At 41.3% G+C, this 18,275-nt stretch overlaps 1 protein-coding gene across 15 annotated transcripts in view; it reads right to left on the reverse strand.

The window, feature by feature from the left end:
- PTPRJ (protein tyrosine phosphatase receptor type J) overlaps nucleotides 1-18,275 on the reverse strand; it is a 97,146-nt gene that overhangs the window by 22,074 nt on the left and 56,797 nt on the right. For 11 of the 15 annotated variants that reach the window (XM_049821348.1, XM_049821358.1, XM_049821357.1 and 8 more), the window contains 4 exons: nucleotides 4,789-4,807; nucleotides 3,559-3,726; nucleotides 2,523-2,789; nucleotides 1,694-1,960 (listed from right to left, as the gene is read on the reverse strand). In XM_049821348.1, the coding sequence (XP_049677305.1) occupies nucleotides 1,694-1,960; nucleotides 2,523-2,789; nucleotides 3,559-3,726; nucleotides 4,789-4,807 (721 nt within the window). The remainder of the gene's footprint in view (nucleotides 1-1,693; nucleotides 1,961-2,522; nucleotides 2,790-3,558; nucleotides 3,727-4,788; nucleotides 4,808-18,275) is intronic. The other 4 variants (XM_049821361.1, XM_049821353.1, XM_049821354.1 and 1 more) reach the window with 3 other exon arrangements.

Below are 18,275 nucleotides of genomic sequence, written 5' to 3' on the forward strand. Positions count from 1 at the left end.
GCATCATCAGCAAACCTGCTAACGGTGCATTCAACTCCTGCATCCAGATCGTTGATGAATATATTGAACAGCACTGGCCCTAGGATTGAACCCTGAGGAACACTGCTGGTGACCAGTCGCCAGCCAGATGTAGCCCCATTCACTACAACCCTTTGAGCCATGCTGTTCAGCCAGTTCTTCACCCAGCACACCACGAACCCGTTCATCCCACAGTTGGACAACTTGTCCAGAAGGATGCTGTGAGGGACAGTATCAACAGCCTTACTAAATCCAGGAAAACTACATCCACTGCCTTCCCTTCATCCACTAGACAGGTGACCTTATCATAGAAGGATATAAAATTACTTAAACAGGACTTTCCCTTTGTGAACCCATGTTGACTATGCCTGATGATTGCTCTATTCCTTAAACGTCTTTCAGTAGCACCCAGTATGATCTTCTCTGTAATTTTTCCAGGAACTGAGGTTTGACTGACAGGTCTGTAGTTTCCTGGGTCTTCCCTCACACCCTTCTTGTAAATTGGAGTAACATTGGCTAACTTCCAGTCAGCAGGGACCTCTCCATACTCCCAAGACCTTTGGTAGATGATCGAGAGGGGTCCTGCCGTAACATCCCTTCATTACTGTGGGATGAACCCCATCAGGCCCCACGGGCTTGTGAACATTCAGCTGATACAGCTGGTCCCTTACAATTTCAGTGTCCACAAATGGAAAGTCACTGTTCCCACACTCGTGGTCCTCCAACTCAGGAACTCAGGGGACTGAGCAACCCAAGGGACTGAAACAAAAAAAGCACTGAATGGCTCCACTTTTTATTCATCCCCATTAGTCAGATGACCATCTTCAACAAGTATTGGTGCAGTGTTTTCTTTAGACCTCCTCTTGCTATTAATGCACTTAAAAAAGCCTTTCTTGTTGTCTAACACAATACTGGCCAGTTTCAACTCTAACTGAGCTTTGGCCTTTCATGTCCTCTCCCTGCACGTATGAACGACAGCTCTATAATCTTCCTGTGAAGCCTGAGCTCGCTTCCAGAGATCATACAATTTCTTTTTCCTCTTGAGCTCCACAAGGAGTTCCCTGTTCTGCCAAGCTGGTTGTCTGGCCTGCTTGCTTGACTTTCAACACAGCAGAATTGCCTGTTCCTGTGCTTCTAAAAGGTGGTTCTTAAAAACTGACCAGCATTCATGGAATCCTAAGCCCTCAATATCAGATTCTCAGGGTACCCTGCCAAGTAGCTCCCTGAATAGCTTAGAATTTGCTCTCTTGAAGTCCAGGGTAGCAACTCCACTGTTTTTTCTCTAATTACACTGAAAATTTTAAACTCAACGATTTAATGATCATTGTGGCCAAGACATCCCATCTCCCATGAGTCCTTCTCTATTCACAAATAGCAATTCTAGGAGGGCACCTTTCCTAGTTGTCTCACTAAGTACTTGTGGCAAGAAGTTATCTCCCATATGAGGAGATAAGGGTGGAGGGGAACGAAGGTGGGTTGTTTGGCTGGTTATGCTTCTTTTTTTTTTTTTTTTAAAGCAGGGGTATGTTTCTTCCACACATTACCCCATACTTAGTAGACCACCCAGATTAGGCTCCAGGATTAACACATCAGGTCCACATGCAACAGCCCTCAGGCAGGTAGGCAAAGCTCTGAGCTGCCCAGAAGAAAAGGACTGCAAGAAGCTGTGACTTACTTGTATACAGCCTTATGGACACTCTTCCTCCTTCCGTCTGACCATCAGCCGCTACTGCAAATACTGTGAAAGTGTACATCGTCCCAGGGATTAGCTCGGTAATTTCCGCTTTGGTAACATCGGATGTCAGGTTCCTAACAGAGGTACCGCTTATAACCTCTATCCTGTACGTGTAGGAATTGGAAGCAGCATCAATCACTATCCATGTTAAGTTGACAGAAGTCACACCAACATATTCTGCTTTGAGATCAAGAACTGGGCTGGGCTCTGTAAAAGGCAAGACAACAATCTGTCAACCTGCAAGAACATCTGCTCACATACAGGGACAGAAGAAACACAGCCACACCACTGCTTCACTGTCTTCACATCACCCCTTGTTCAGAGTGCAGGAACACCCCGACACCACCACCAGATGCTCCTGGAGGCTTCTGCATCAATGGACAGGTAAGAGAGAACTGAAGAAAAGTCATTCTGAGTGTGATTCATCTCCCTGTGACACTCCAAAGCAGAAGCACAGGCCGTCAAACTCTGACAGATCTCCCAGGGCTTCCCTTGGGAATCTAGAGAGGTGGGCAGGAAAGAGACATGGATGGAGGGGAACGGGGGGAAGGAAGATAATTAAAAACAAAACAAAAACATCAGAGCTATGTTTCTACTGCACAGTAACATCCCATCCTTTGCATACAGCCCAGATCAGGCTCCACGACTAAAACATTATGTCTATAGACAATAGTATTGAATTACAGTCCTCACATAGGTAGGCAAAGCCCTGAGCTGTACAGCAAAATACAGTCCACCAGAAATAGGGCTGCAAGAAACTGTGACTTACTTGTATACAGCCTTATGGACACTCCTTCTCCTTCTGTCTCATCATCATTTGCTATTGCAAATACTGTGAAATTATATGACGTCCCAGGGGTTAACTCTGTAATTTCGGCTTTGGTGACATTGGATGTCAGGTTCCTAACAGAAGTACCACTTGCAACCTCTATCCTGTATGTGTAGGAGTTGGAAGGAGCGTTGCTCACTGCCCATGTTAAGCTGATATTCTCAGCACCAACATATTCTGCCTTGAGAGCAAGAATGGTGATGGGCTCTGTGAAAGGCAAAGAAAAAAAACACTACCATCTTTTACCCCGCAACACTATTTGCTGACACACACATAAAAGGAGTCTTCTCCATGCTGTACCCAAATAACAGGTCTCTGTAAAACAGTGATCAGCCTGGGAAAATAAGACATCCTTATATGCTGCAAGGCACACCTGCTAGCTCAGCAATCTACTCTAATTCCTCAAGGCTCACTTCTTCTCGAGGAATAAAACTGCCTAGGTGCAGCAGTGATTACCTGCCTCAGCTGTCAACTTCATGCAGGGTGCTGAGAGAGACCGGAACACATAACCTGGTGTTATTTTTCCTAATCTGGCTATCCCAAAGAGATGAGCCTTTCTCGCTGCAAGATTCACATACCTCTCCTGTAGATACGTGAATACAGCTCCCTCTGTACTAGGTAGAGTACTTATATATGTAACAGAGTACAGCTGATTTCAAAGCTGTATGTCACAGTATGTTTGGACTGTTGCAGCTGCAACCTAAAAAGCCATAATAAGCAGAGAAGGGAGCCCAAGCCTAACAGTGATAAAACTATTTCAAGGCCACGTGCCAATCACAGCGTTAAACTGAACTCCCAGTCAACTGTGCAGATATAGTTCTTTGGCTCATTCTCTACTACAGTAAAGCAGTTAGATATGCACCCCTGCAATGCTCTTTGCACTCTGGACTAGAGTTCAGGCTTAAAATGCTAATGCAATATAAAAGCACAGAACACCCTAAAGATTCACATCCCAGCCACATTCCAAACCACTTACGTGTTACATTGTTCCGATCACTTATTGCCCTGTCAGATAGGGACACATCCCTGGTCGATCTTCCACCTCCAAAGGTTTTGTTCCCACTTGCAGAGTTTACTAATAAATTATCATTACTACTGGTTCCTGTTTCTGCAGTTACATTGTTTGAGCTGCAATCCTCAGTGCCTGAAAGAAAGAATACAAAGCAGTATCTTTACAAAACTTCTGGGTTTCCCATTTGCAAAAGTATAGTCATTTATAGATACCATCCACAGACCTGCAGTCAATTCTGTTTTCCCAGTTTGTTCTTCTACAGACATTTCACTGCACATTTCCTGGGTTTACCACTTTTAACTTCTGTGTGACAATTTGAATTAGATTAAGAGATTGCCGCATTAGTTTGGTCATTCACTGACTCCGCTTGTGGTTTGGATGAAAGATACCATGACCTGCTCTTTTTTTCAGTGCAGTTTTGTTTGGCAAGTATTGAACAAACTTGCAGCCACATTCTGTGTGTGCATTTTTCTGATGTATTATCAGCAGCTAGCTGCTTTACTTAACCTGGCATAGCAATTCAATTTTGTCTCTTCCCCTCAGTGTATGAGAAAAAAGTTCTCATATTCCCACAGTGTGTTCCCACAAGTAAGGAAGAGACACGGTACACCTACAGAAAGCAACTTTAGGTTGATGCAGAGCAGCCCAAAGTGTAGAGAGAGTTGATTCAGGCCCTAAAATTTAAAGGCTAACTCATGCAAGTCTGATGTTCAATAGTAAGGTAGAACTCATCTGCAAGTACTTTCGGAAATTTCTGCCACATGAAAACTCGTCAGTTTGGCAAGTACAGCAGTTGCTATACTCACTTCAGAAAAATCTTAAAGCTTCATTTTGGTGTTGTCTTTTGTTTGGGGCTTGTTTTGTATTGCCTTTAAGTATATTTTCCAGTCTTTCTAAGCATATTATACCTGTACTTGATTTTACCAGAACTCTTTACAAACTGAAAAGCAAAGGGATTAAAGTACACATTTGTATTTTTAAATATCCTTAAATGCATTGCAGAAATCACAGTTACTAAAACAAGTGAGCTTACATTTTTGAATGCTATTTCAAAAAATTCTTTTTAGGAAGTTGTTTGGGTTTTTTGGTTTTTTTTTTTTTTTGAATACTTACCTAATATTGTTTGGCCTTTCTTAAAAGAAACTAAGATAATGAGAGTTACTTAAAAAAAATTAACAACAGAATGATACTTACAGGCGATGGTACATCTGACCTGGAAAACAAAAATAAGTAATAGAAATTAAAGCTTTAGAACTACCAGAAGCTCAAATAAAATAAGGACTGGTTTAATTAACACACGGGGGTGAGGGGAGCAGGGTGGAAGGAATCAGTTAAAAAAAAAAACAACAAAAATTCCAGATTTTTCAACCTGCAAAAGAGATACCCCAAAATCTACTGACATAAAAATAACACCAAAACTATACCAAACTATTAGAGAAAAAACCCAAACATGCTGGTAAAATGTTAGTTTCCACTTTTTTTTTTAAAACAGTTTATTTTTTCACAAAACCAGCTTGCATAACATATGCTGATTGTTTAGCACATATAAATTTAAAAACAAAACCTACAAGATCTTAGTCAAAAGACATATTAGTTAGTACCTTTGACACCATTCCACAAAAAACAGCAGATGTGAATTAGGTCTTTTTCATTCATAAGATTTTTCCTTTCATCCTAATGCTGTATAAACTTTCTTATTACTTCTCACAAAAGAATATTTTGCATTTTCTGAAACAAACTCAGTGTAGTTGAAGTTCAAAATGCTTAGTATATATTCTCAAGTCTAGTTTATGTATGTGTACATATGCATAAAAGTATCATCAGTTGCCATTTAACTGCAGCCTGAAACTACTCTGCTAGTAATACTGACAAGCACACCAGAATTTTCCTCTGAAAACGTGTTTTAGTCTTTCAACTTCATGCTTTTACTTCCGAATAAGCCATTTCCATTCCCATTAATTTACAGGCCAGTTTGCCTACAGTTTTCTTCATCTCCCTCCAGGTGGCAGCACAAAATGCTCCTAAAAGAGTGAAATAAAAGCCCCAGGGGTAAGTCTGCAGGGGCTTGAGAGGAAAATCCCGATTTCCCGGGACTCTTGTAGCCCGCTGATGCCAAATCAACTGCAGCAGCCACTTTCGTCACCTAACAAACAGATTATTCCAGCAATTGCATCGAGGATTAAATATCACTATTCACCTTGCAGAGCTACAGGACCAGGGAAAAACAAGCATGCAGAGATACATGTCCCAAGGACAGGCAGATCCCCAGTGTGGTGCTGGGGATCCACAGGTCACAATGCCTTATGCCAAGGAGGCTTGCGGGCATGGGGCGTTTCTGCCCATGCACCTCTGGGTCTGGTTTTGGCATCACAGTAGGTGCAGGCAGAGGCAGTCTCCAGCCCCAGTGACTCTAATACCACCTGCAGAACAGCTACTCTTTTGGTTGGACTGCTTCTAGAAAAGCCAGCCTAGCTTCATGCCAGATGGTGCATTACCCACACAAAGCGCCAAGCCTGCTGATTGCAGAGGTTGACACATTTATCTACAGAACTTGAAATTGTCTCATTTTCTCTTTCCACCCTCTTTTCTTGGACAGTTTCTTAGCTGCTTCTGCAATTCCATGAGATAACTCAAAATAAGCAGCTATATCACAACAACCCGATGCAAAGCTTGAATCCCAAATCACTCGCCCCCCAGCTCCCGTGTTGCTGGTGCCACAAGTAGCTCCATCAGCAGTAGCTCCCTGCATCACAGTCATGGGCCCAAGCAGACACACCCGCAAAAAGTAGTCAGTAGATACCATTAAATCTTGTTCTCCATATGAGAGACTACAAAAAGCACTCTCTCCACAAAGATGAGGCAGGCCAGCTGATGAGAAGCAACACTAGAAGCAACCCCTCCAGCTTTACAGAAAGGAGAAAAGCAGCAGAAGCAAGCTTCAAGTGGAGGGACCCCCTTCCAGCCTGCGATGGTCTCAGTGCCACAGCAAGAAGAGTTTGGGCACACTTCCCAGGCAAAAGAGCACTTATAAGCATGGAAGAACGCATGCCTGGTCTTCTCTAGCACAGCCCTACTGACAAATCAGCACCCAAAGGACATTACTTGGGACACACATGTCCTATGTACAAGCGTGAGGCTCCTCCTCAACTTTTCCAAATATTTGAGAGCCCAGCCAAACTGCAAGGCTATTAGGAAGTGCAGAAACATTCATCTGCACTCAGGTCAAGAGCCCTTCTGTATTCCTTCACAAAGAAGTGGCCAAGGAAGAAGAGACTACAAAGGGAAAAGCCACTCTTAAGGCAGGAAAACACTACCGTGCAGCATTCACAGTAGAAGCACTAAGCTATGTGGAAACAGCTGATGAATGATGAGCAAGAGGTGAGATTCCCTGAAAAGCTGGGCAATCTAAAAGCAAAACCAAAAAGACGCTATATTTAATAAGAAGGGGAAATAGCAAAAATAAGAACAAAAAACAACAACAAGAAACACCACAGGACTGAGTAAGTCACAGTGATTTCTGCAGCCCTACAGATGAAAGAGCAAACGCCTAACATCATTCACAACCTGTCCTTCAGTTACTTTCTCTTCTGTAAGTCTGCCTGAAGATGACAAAGTTTCTCATCTCCTTCTCCCCAGATTTTGAGTTCAGGGGCACAGCATCCTTCCTGAGCAACAGGAACAACAGACATCATATGACTGAGAAACAGGTATGCCACTACCAAGTCCCCTTCACCCCTGCTTCTCACCTCCCCATTTCTCCCCTGCCAGCTGAGACAAGAAGCATGTCAATTCCCGTTTTACCCCCAGCTACAGCAATCTGATCCAACAGCGAATTATTACCAAACTGCTAGAAACTTGGTTATACTGTCACGCGTGGGTTTTCTTAACGATGCTCAAACAACTAAAGGGAAGTTACACTAAAACTCCTATCACATGCTGAATGAACAGCTTACCATCATTTTACTACTTGTTGCCAATCACACACGTTGGCAATACCCCCTCTCACAATACCCTTCTGACTTTCCAGAGCATTATGTGCAAACCAAACTCAAAAAAAGCACCGTCCCGTTGGCAGCAGGCAGGCCTCTTTCTGAAATCCAAACCCACACAAAACAAATGATCCCATTCCCAAGCGTCAGCTTCCCTGACTCAGTCATTCCATGCTGTATTTTTCAACACAAGCCACAAACTGAACTGTTCTCCAGCCTTATGTTATTACTTAATGAGATGCTATTTATACAAAACATTTGTTTATTATTTCAGATTATATTTGCACTGAACACCTGATTCTCCTTGTGTTTGCATCTAATATATAAGAAGCCCTGCCATCTCTGCTTTTCTTTTCAATGACATGAATCCATGAATCTATTAATGTATAGAGTTGGGTATTTTTTAAACCAAAAAACCCAGAACTTGGGGTAAGGGTGGAACATCCATCCCCAAGAAAATAAAAGACAGCAAAATGCTAAAGACTAAACATTTCAACTGAACAGGAGAGATGTGTATACACAAATTCATCACTGTTGTCACCTATGGCAAATGCCTGATCAAAGGCTGTACCTTCCAGAGGAGCCGAATAATTCACCTGCACTTGTGCAAGGTCTGTCCTGCACTCCTTATGTGTGCAGTTTATTATTGACCAGGAGCTGGTGGTGCATAAAAGATGCAGGGTTCAGCTCCAACCTCCTCAAGCGTACAGTGGGTCGCCTAATTAAGGAATTACTATTATTATTAGTCTCACAGGCAATCTTATCAAGGAAGAAATAAGATGTACTGCAAGAAAACATGTTCAAAACCACTAAGTGACTGAGAAGCCCAAGTTCCACTGATATTTGATAAGGCTTAGACTTAAGACTAAGATATTTTCAGGAGCAGGATTTAAAACATGCCTGCTGTACACATGCATCGGGGGAGCCATGGGAGCTGGTCAGCAGAGGGGAAGACAGTTGTGCTTCCTCTTCTGCTGGCTGCAAGACTTTATATCAGTTTGGCTCTGCTGCCAAACTGTACCCTCTAATAATGTTAGGGTTCCTGTACTGGGGGGAAAACCCTTGTGAACAGCAGCCCACCTGCCTGGACTGCTGCAGTTTCCAAACAAACAACGTGGCTTGGTTCACGTAAATCAAGGTTAAGAAGCTGGCTAAATAGTCACAGTAAGCAAACCAAAAAATCCTAACCAAAAAATCCCCTTAGCCACAAATCCTTTCTGAGAACACTACTTGAGGCTGCTGCTTACTCTTTCTTGTGTGCTCACCAATGTGTGCCTTATGACTCAGATGTCAAAAAGCCAGGAAATTAATCACACCCCTCTCAAAGCTAACTATCTTTCACATGTGTACCTTCAGATCCTCTCTTCTCCACCCACCCATCCTCTCAGGTTTGGAGTTGCTCCACAAAGTACTACAAGCTATCACAGTGCTCTCCAAATTCTTTCTCAACACCCTTTCACAAAAGCAACAGCATCATCACTGCCCCAGTAACTGTGGTCTCGCTTCCTGATTTTTTTTCTGCTATGCCCACCTACCATTAGTTGTCCCACCATCCATAACTATGGCTTTAGGGCAAGCCACCCCACTGCAACCATCACGATGGTTTTAAGACTCCAGGCTTGGCTTAGCTACTGTTATCAGTCATGACCGCTGAGCTGACAAACATTAACCAGCAAAGACCCAGTAACTTGGCCACTTGCAGACCGCTCTGTCACCTCTGATATTTCATACATAGCATAGGTTTATTCAGAAAGCATTCCCACAGAATGGTTTTACTCAAGGTCACACAAAGTAAGTGAAAATTAAACCCTGGAATACCACTGGGAAACCCCACAATAATGGAAGTGGGATTGCCCAAGTATTGCATCCACAAACTGATACAGCTTTCCAGTACTTGCTGATTTTCTCGGATTTGTAAGGCATTGACTGCTATTCCAGCTGTGGACATCTTCCCACATCCCTGGGAGTGTAAAGTCTAACTCAGCAGGGAGTGACACCTTCCTGCAGGAGACAACAGTCTCAGAGACAGGATGGGGTTTGGAAAGATGTGATATTTCTGACTCTTGCAACCCATCTCAGGGCTGTTTCACCTCATTCATTTCCATGTTACGTCCAAATTCACAAACTTCGTAGGCTTACAGCACCAGGCAAGAAAAGTGAGATCACCTGAACTGGGGCATAAAACTATGTGCCTAAACCTGTATGAGCCTAGTTCAAGTAACATGCCTTACTTTGGCATTTTCTGGGTTTTGGGGTGAAAAATGAGCTAAAATATCCTTATGTAATTTTTTGCCCTATTTTCTAATTTCTTCCTAAAATGTAAGTCTACAATTGCAAAGCATTTCTCTGCATTTAAACAAACAGCTTCTAAGCACAAATCATCACACTGTTATACTACTGTAAAATGCATAGAAATTCATATGCAATTGAAGATATGCCAAGCCAAGAAAAGCAAGTGTTTTCCCCTATGCTTATTGTATGAGAAGGAAAAAAAGACAATCTAGATTAAGCCTGTGTGCTGTAGATGTGCTCCAAGCTACACTAACAGTTCAGTTACCAGTTTCAGTGGCATTTGTGAATACTCAGCCGTCCTGTAATCAGGTCCTTACTACTTGAAGGAGGAAATAGTCAACATGAGGCTAAGTCAGAAGCTAACATTTAATTATGTTATATAGTTTCATTTAAGATTGATTGCTTTCTGGATTTGGTGCTGGGTTTGTGGTTCTGGGTTTTGGGTTTTTTTTTGGTTGGTTGGTTTGGGTTTTTTTTTTTTCTCCTTTTTTTTATTCAAATTAACTCTAGATGGTCTCAATAATATGACACATTCACCTACAATGAAAAACTGAAAATACACTGCAGCAAGCGTCAGCTCCACATGCTTTCCCCTCTGGTATGTTAGGCAGGCACTCACAGCCCATCCACAAAACACCATTTCACAGAATGTTTGGTTTAAATGGGTTTATCCTGAGGAGGGTGAAGCTCTAATTTTAGAAGCAGAGCACTAAGATTTTGCAAGATCTTTGGAGTCTTCTCTTCTTTTAACCCTAAATGAGCAGCTCCACTAATGAGAATGCATGGGACCAGATGGATATCCAGAACCCAGAAGAAAGAAACATGAGCTGAAATTTGTTATTAATTGGGTAGGGCTGGACGCTCTTAGGACACCATGTTGTATTAGGAAGCTGTGCAAAACCCTAAAGCAGTTGACAGCCATACACAACTATGCACAGCCTATTTTGAGCTATTACACAGTTATGTGAAAGAGGAAAGACTATTTCCACTTTGCATGTATTTGTTTTCTACCCCTGACCTTTCTAAATTCTGTCTTCCCTGAAGCAAGCTTTTCTCCAAAGAGGGACCAAATATCATTTTTTCCACTGGCTTTTATGAAAACAGATGAGGAGATTCTAGTTTGTGTAGCACCTCCAGTGAACTAAAAATGTTGTGGAAGACAAAGCCTTGTAGGAAAGGCAAGATGAGACACCAAATGAGAATTTGTGTTGAAACATACTGGAGAAAGTTCGTTCTTCCTCTCCTGATTTTTCTCCAAATTTTACCTGCTATCTGCTTCTCAGATCGCTAGCCTAGGAGCAAGCAGTTTTCTGGGTAACATATCCAAAATAAAGAGAAAAATATAAAATGGATCTCATCTGAATTGTACATGTTAGATCTGTTTTCCCTTCTTCAGTCCTACCTTCAAGAAAAGCTTTCTCGGGCAAGTTTTGCTGTGGTTTGGTAAAAGGAAGTTATTCACCTACCTGCGCACATACAAAACAAACAAGCAACAGAAATACCCAAGACCAAGCAGCACAGATTTTGGCATGAAACAGGCTGACAAAAGGCCCAGACACCAAACACGACTGCATCACAACTGATAGCTCTCTCACCACTGACCCTAGGAAGCACCATTAGACTTCTTTCCAATGGCTTCCAGATCAAACATCAGTTTAAAACTTCTCCATGCAACCCAGTAGTTCTTCATTGCTCCCCCCAAACCTGCAGGTCCCAATGAACTACAGGCAGCAGGTGTTGCAAACCATCTCACAGTTCAGTAGCATTCCTCCAAGCATCCTGCAATCTTCCAACTGAGAAAACAGAAACTTCATCCCGAAGAAAGGCTGAGAAGTTGCAACAAGTTTAAATTATTCACATAACCCGGTAAGTCCTACACATAATGTCTCTTCAGAGACAATCCTGCTGAAGGAGTTTACAAAGAGAACAGTGTGCTTATTTGGCAATGAGCAATATTTAAAACAATTACTTACTAAAACCCAAATTGTTATCCTACTCGAGCTGCACATCATACTGACATCGCTGGAACTGCAGCTGGGTGTGTGATGAGCAATGCCTGAACTGAAAAACCTCCTCTTTCAACAAGAATTTCAGTTAACATTGCCAGTCATTTCCTTTCAAAACTAAGAAAGCATCAACCTTTATTTCATGTGAACAAGGCGTATTCCTGCAAGTAGCCTAACAGCACTATTTTTTCACTCTGAGTCAATACTCCGGCACACCCTGGAAGAAGGATATAATGAAAAGAAAAAAGAAAAGAGAAAGAAAAAAAATACTCCTGTGGCAATGACACAATGCTAACTGTCCCCAAATCAGCAGGGCTGGCCACCCAGGCAACATGGAAAATGTACAGCAGAGCCAGCAGCTGCCTGGCCTTTGCAGTGCAGTCATGAAAATGAGGGGCATTTCCTGACTGGGCCCTATTTCAGATCTGCTTAGCTGAGAGCAATTGAGACTCTCAAGTTTCTCTCTTATCATAAGTAGTTTTCACTTTCCTGAGCTGGACACTTTAGAGTCTACATAGTCTTTGCTCAGGAAAGTGTTAAAAGATACTTCACAAGGAGAACAACATTGAGCTGGATTTGGGTTGAGAGTTTTCCAAGTAAAACTAGCTGTAAAGCGATTTTAAAACTTACACAAAAGCTCAAATACAACATCAAGAAAGATGATTTATACTGAAAATAAAGACAGAATTTTTTATCTATGACACCCTGTCTGGGGGCAGGCCAGGAGAACCATGGCCTGTGAAAACCATCAGCTTGCTCACACAGAGCTCCTAACTGTCTTGCTAGACAGAAAATCCTTTTTTTTTGTGGCAGGCTTGACGCTGGTACCTGAAGGGCTTGTTTTTTCCTGCCTTACTTCTATACTTTTCTTACGACAGTTTATCTTTTTGCCCTTACCAGGATCCTGAAAAACTCCTAACTTAAAAAGCAATGAGGTGTGCAGTTAGGAGAAACCAGCCTGTGACCACTGCTCAACACGGAGACCTCTCAGGCTAACCTTCATCTCCTCCTTCACGCTCTGTTACTGTTTATTACCATTTATTTATGCTCTTTCAGCACGTTCAGTTCTAACTCCATGTGAAATGCTCCACTAGAATCCAAATAAATTATCTGTACGGTACTGCCCTTGTCCCGTAGCTGGGTAAATCTACCCAAAGGGAGGGAGGAAAGCAATCCTTCCTCACAGTCCCTAAACAGCAGCTCTGGTTTGGTAATGCAGTCTTGAGACCACTAGAGGCCCCAATAAAACCATCAAACGTCAGCCAGAGTGACTAACAGCAGTAAAATATGCCTAGATTCCCATAAAAGTTGACATATTCTGGAAAGTACAAGGCTAAGGATGACCACGCTAGGGTGTAAAGGGTGGATGTAGATGTAAACGCCAGCTCAGATGCAGCTTGTGGGAGCAAATGACACCATGCCGAGCAGGCTGAGGCAGGCTCCATGCAACTTCAAGCATCACTAACCTGTCACAAGGGAAGTAATTTTATACAATAAATTACTAGCTGGACCCTAGTTTTTCTTCATGGTGCTTATTTACTGCATCTCACATCTTCAGCTGCACTGTTTTGTATTGAATCTACATTTTTTTGATGGGCCCTAAAACCAAAGTAGCATTTCATCAACTTCTTCAAAGCAAATGTGAATTGTCTCATAGCAAAAAATGTGGTGCTAAACCTTTTTCAACTCTAAAATAAGTCAGAGATCTGGCTGATCTACAAGGATCGGATTATCACAAACACAAACAATTCGATTCAACTATGTTTTCCCATATGCTGTTTTCACATGCAGCAACATGGGGCTGAGGGGACACCCTTGAGGTTTGCCTTCAACTGTCAGCCCATATAATCCTTTAATGAATTTAAACTGTAGCAAAAGACAAATAGCCCGCAAGTGTTCAAAACATGTAGTAGTACTCCTAGAAGGGAACAAAAGATCTCATTGTACGGCTCCAGTAAGTTCATCTAGGGCTCTGGTAGAGTCTCCCTTTTCCTCCTCTTTGAACAGAAGCTGAATAGAAACAGGAATGAGAATTGGCTCTGTCATCACCCCATCGCCAGTCTTGCCTCTATGCATACATTGCGGCTGCACGAGAAGTTATTCACTGACAACGACATGGTCTCTCTCTCACTTACCAGTCAATAGACATGTCTATCAAAGGTCAACTTCATGGCCATCTGGTAAGACCAACTATGGTGGAAAAAAGCTGGATGATGCAGGGTCAGAACCGGAGATCAAACTGACACGGCTGCAAACTTTTTATTGTAGAAAAATAATATCCATGGCTTCTTTCTCCTTCCAAGATACATGGAGTTCCTGCTGATCTTTGTGTTTGGTTTAGCTCTGATACAGATCAAATAGCTAGTAGCTCATTTCAAACTCTTATATTTAAGAGGAAGGTATGTTTATGTTATTCATTATGAGTCTCAAAACATGTTCATTTGAAATAAATTGCATGTTGTATCACTGAAGTGTTTGCTTAACCTTGTACATCACTTGAAAAAAGAAACAGAGGAAGCTTTTAAAACTAAGAGTGAATTTTTACAACATTTTGGTGATTGTTTGCTTAGAGCAATAATACCACTCATATGGCTTCCCACAGCCTTCGTTATTTCCGTACAATTATGGATTTTCTGCTACCTATATCACCAGAATACAAAAGCACACCTCTTTCCATTGCATGGTCTTAACAGACAAATCCAAAGTTTTCAAAAAAGATTACTGAAAATAACCTTTAAAAAAATGCAATTTTTAAAATTTACCAAAATTCATCCCAACTGGTTATATCACCACTAAGTGAATATCCACTACCAGCAAGTTTAATGATGAAGCACAATCATTTCAATCAGAAATTCACCTTCCACTTGATGATGGTTCTTGTAAATTTTAAAAACACAAGAGTTTAAAGAGAAAGTTTTATATAAAAGTTCTGTTTCCAAAGGCATGTATATATATATTTTATACAGGCAGCCTTCTGTTTAACATATTGCCTTGGCAAAATATTTTAAAAGCACTTTGAAGATTTATTAGAAATAGTAGTGCACTATTAAGAATAATTTTGTCACACAGGTGTCCACAACAGTTGACAGTGTTACCCCTAATAGAAAACCAGAAAGGGGCAGCAGCAAGTGCAGTACCAACCTCCAAGCACTTTGGCAGGATCTCACTTCGGCAGTCTGCAGTAGCAACTATTTCCTCAACTGTGGCTGAAAAAATTGAGGTATTAAAAAGAACTAACACTAGTCAGGCACCAACACTGCAGAAGAGATTGGGGGTAGGGGAAGGCTTCATCAATATCTCTGGTTTTCCTATCTATGTTATTAACCCATTTAGTCAAATTATTTTTTTAAAAAGCCTATTTGGTCAGTTAGAAATTCAAGTCTAGTGATGTCCCCCAGATATGCTCAATGTATTTTAGACAAACCTCTCAATACTTATATACGAAATGGTAGGATGAAATAAGAGTAGCAGGTACTAGAATCAAATCGCAACTCCTCATCATCCTGCTTCATTTTTGTTCTATCTTCAACAACACCTAAACAGTTCCTTCAATTAATTAATCTTTGACTCAAACTGAAAGTCACAAGAGTAGATTTGATTTTATTTCACCCAGATTATGTGTTCCATGTCTTTGAAACATTAGATGTATTCTCTTTTGCTCTTCTGTCCTCAACAAACCACAAACACGGAAACTGAAAAATACCACTACCTGAAGCTTTCCAACCTTGAGTTAAGCTGTAAAAACAGTTTCCATGCACCACCACAAAATGCCTTGGAAGCCTAGAAGGACAAGAACTTTATAATTTATATACATACAGGTTTATATGGATTTCATGTGTTAAAGATGAAACAATGCCTATAATAAACAGTAGCAAAGCATTTCCAACCAAGAAAATAACAAATGGTAGTAAAACATTTCCATATCAGAGACATTTCTTTTTGGCCTGACATTTAGTGTTTAGTTTTTTATACTTTGCAATAGCTAAAGTATAACACCTCTATCATTTTCAGGGAGGAAACAAGGACATACCCCAAACCAGCTACAGCACAATCACTCCTATTATTTATTTGCTTTTAAACAAAACAAAAAGTAAAATACAGGTAAGGGTATGAAAAATAATGCTCAAATATTGCATTAAAGCATATCTAGGCCACAAATGGGATTTTGATTGATCTGTTAAAAATATACTTCTAAACTTTCTCATCTGCATGTTTAAGGCTGACAAGTACCAAAGCTTTGAATAGAAAAACCCACATAAATGTGTCTGTACATTTGGAGTAGGAGCTATGAAGAAGGGCTGAGGAGAAAGCCTTCGGTTCACTGTGATGCATTTCACCATGCATACATGGGGCAAAGCTTCATCTTCCCACTCAAATACTAAAGCCACACTGAACTAACATTAAGACAAAGATGAAACTAAGTCTTCCATGCCTGCATCATATTTTATGTGCATGTCACAGAATGCCAAGTAACTTACTGTATTTGCTCATGTAACAGCCAAATCTCCCCAAGATTAGGGGGATAACATACATATTTGTAACTGTCTATAAACTGCTGCTTGCCAACAATAAAGCAGCAATATAAAACAGGAGTTATGCAAACCTTAAGCAGTCTGCACTACACTGGTGGGTGGGATCTTCCTAGGTCTTTAAAGTTTAGCACATGAAAAAACCCCCAAAAACGTGAGAAGTCAGGGTGCTGAGTCAGAAGTCAAAGCCTTCTACCAGATGACATAAATAATTGAACTTTGCTACCTGCCACATGGTTGTTCACCTGCATGAAATGTGCAGGTATGGGAAAGAGAGAGAGGAGTGATGAGGAAGTTAATTGCATTCCAGCTGCTAAAACCTCATTATCTTGTACCTTTTAATTGATGTGGTTGTGCAGACTTCCACACTGCCTTCCCTGAACTGCTCCCTTAATGGCCTCACGCTCCTTCCCCATCTTCCAGTAAGGGTTAAACCAAGAGTGATTCACAAGCTGGATTCCTTTGCACCTCTCCTGTCTCTAACAGAGAGAGTCAAAATGTCACAGAGTTACATAATGCTGACAGAAACATGACTACCTGAAAAACAGGTTTGAATAAAGAATGTAAAACTTTCCTAAGTATGACTTTATACCAGAACATACCTACATCCTTCACAGGCTACGGCAGCCTCTTGTCATCTCTAGGTGATACTGCTTTATCACTGCTTATAGCAACTACGTTACAGCAGTTCAACTGCAGAAAACAAACTAACAAGAAAAAGCACTTTGGACCAATTTGCTTTATCAGCAAGAGGTGCCAGCAGGGTTTTATCCCTTGCCTGTATGGCAGAACGCCCACCCTGTGTTTCAGCATGAGTGAGGAGGCATCTTGCAGACACTAACTGGGTAGTTTTATCAAGATGAAAGACTCGGCTAAGAAGACACATACAAATGAGACTGAAGGCATACCAAGCCAAGTCGAACTAAAGACCACTGTTCACTGCACCCAGAATGCCCAGTGCAAAGCTAAAAGACTTTTCAAATGACTGAGAAACACATTAGCTTGAATACGCTAGTGCAGACAAGGCCCTAGTTTAGAAGGTTGCCTGATCCATCACCTGACTCAAGCTATGAAAATGGAAATATACCCACAGACTTTTTTTTCTGTCAAGGGAATACCATGTATTGGGACACATGAGTCTCCAGATGCCAAAAGGCATGAAGGCAGATGTCTAGACAACCCCTAAGGGCTGAATATCTTTATAAAGACATTTTCTTCTTTTCTTTCCTAGTGATATATCCTGTCTGCATGACTCATAACCTTTTAAAATCCACTGTTACAACACTTTCTCCCGTGCACCATACAGCAGGTTTTATGTCTATGCTTCTTCTAACAGCAACTGCATGTTGTGAAGGCTGTGTTCAGAGCCTGCTTTAAATCCAGACTAAAATTTAGAGCCCAGCCCCTGCTCTGTCTCTCAAAGACACTTACCAAAGCACCTTCCTTACAGGTAAAGCCAAACAAACAGAAAAGTGTTTGGATAACTAAGGTATTTCCTTCTTGTTTTAAAACGGAGGAGAGACCAGCAAGCGTGTGCTCCTGCACTGTTACCCAGGGGGTTCAGACGTGGTCTGCTGAAAAGATGAGCTCTGATATTATATGACATTGTTGCACGTAAGAGGGAAGACAGAGAATCAACCATTTCTCAATGTCATGGTTTAAAAACAAACAAACAAAAAACCAAAACACCAAACAAAAAACCAACCACTAAAAAAAACAAATCAAAAAAGCCCACCCCAATAAACAACCATCAACTAGAATGTCTTATCAGGGGATAGCTCTAAAATCAGGGATAAGTTTACAGAAAAGATTTCAAGATTACAGCATCCTATAAGAAGCAAGTAGGTAGGGTTTTGTAGCTGCCA

Source organism: Accipiter gentilis, chromosome 17, assembly GCF_929443795.1.
Source record: "Accipiter gentilis chromosome 17, bAccGen1.1, whole genome shotgun sequence".
In the NCBI taxonomy this organism is placed as follows: Eukaryota; Metazoa; Chordata; class Aves; order Accipitriformes; family Accipitridae; genus Astur; species Astur gentilis.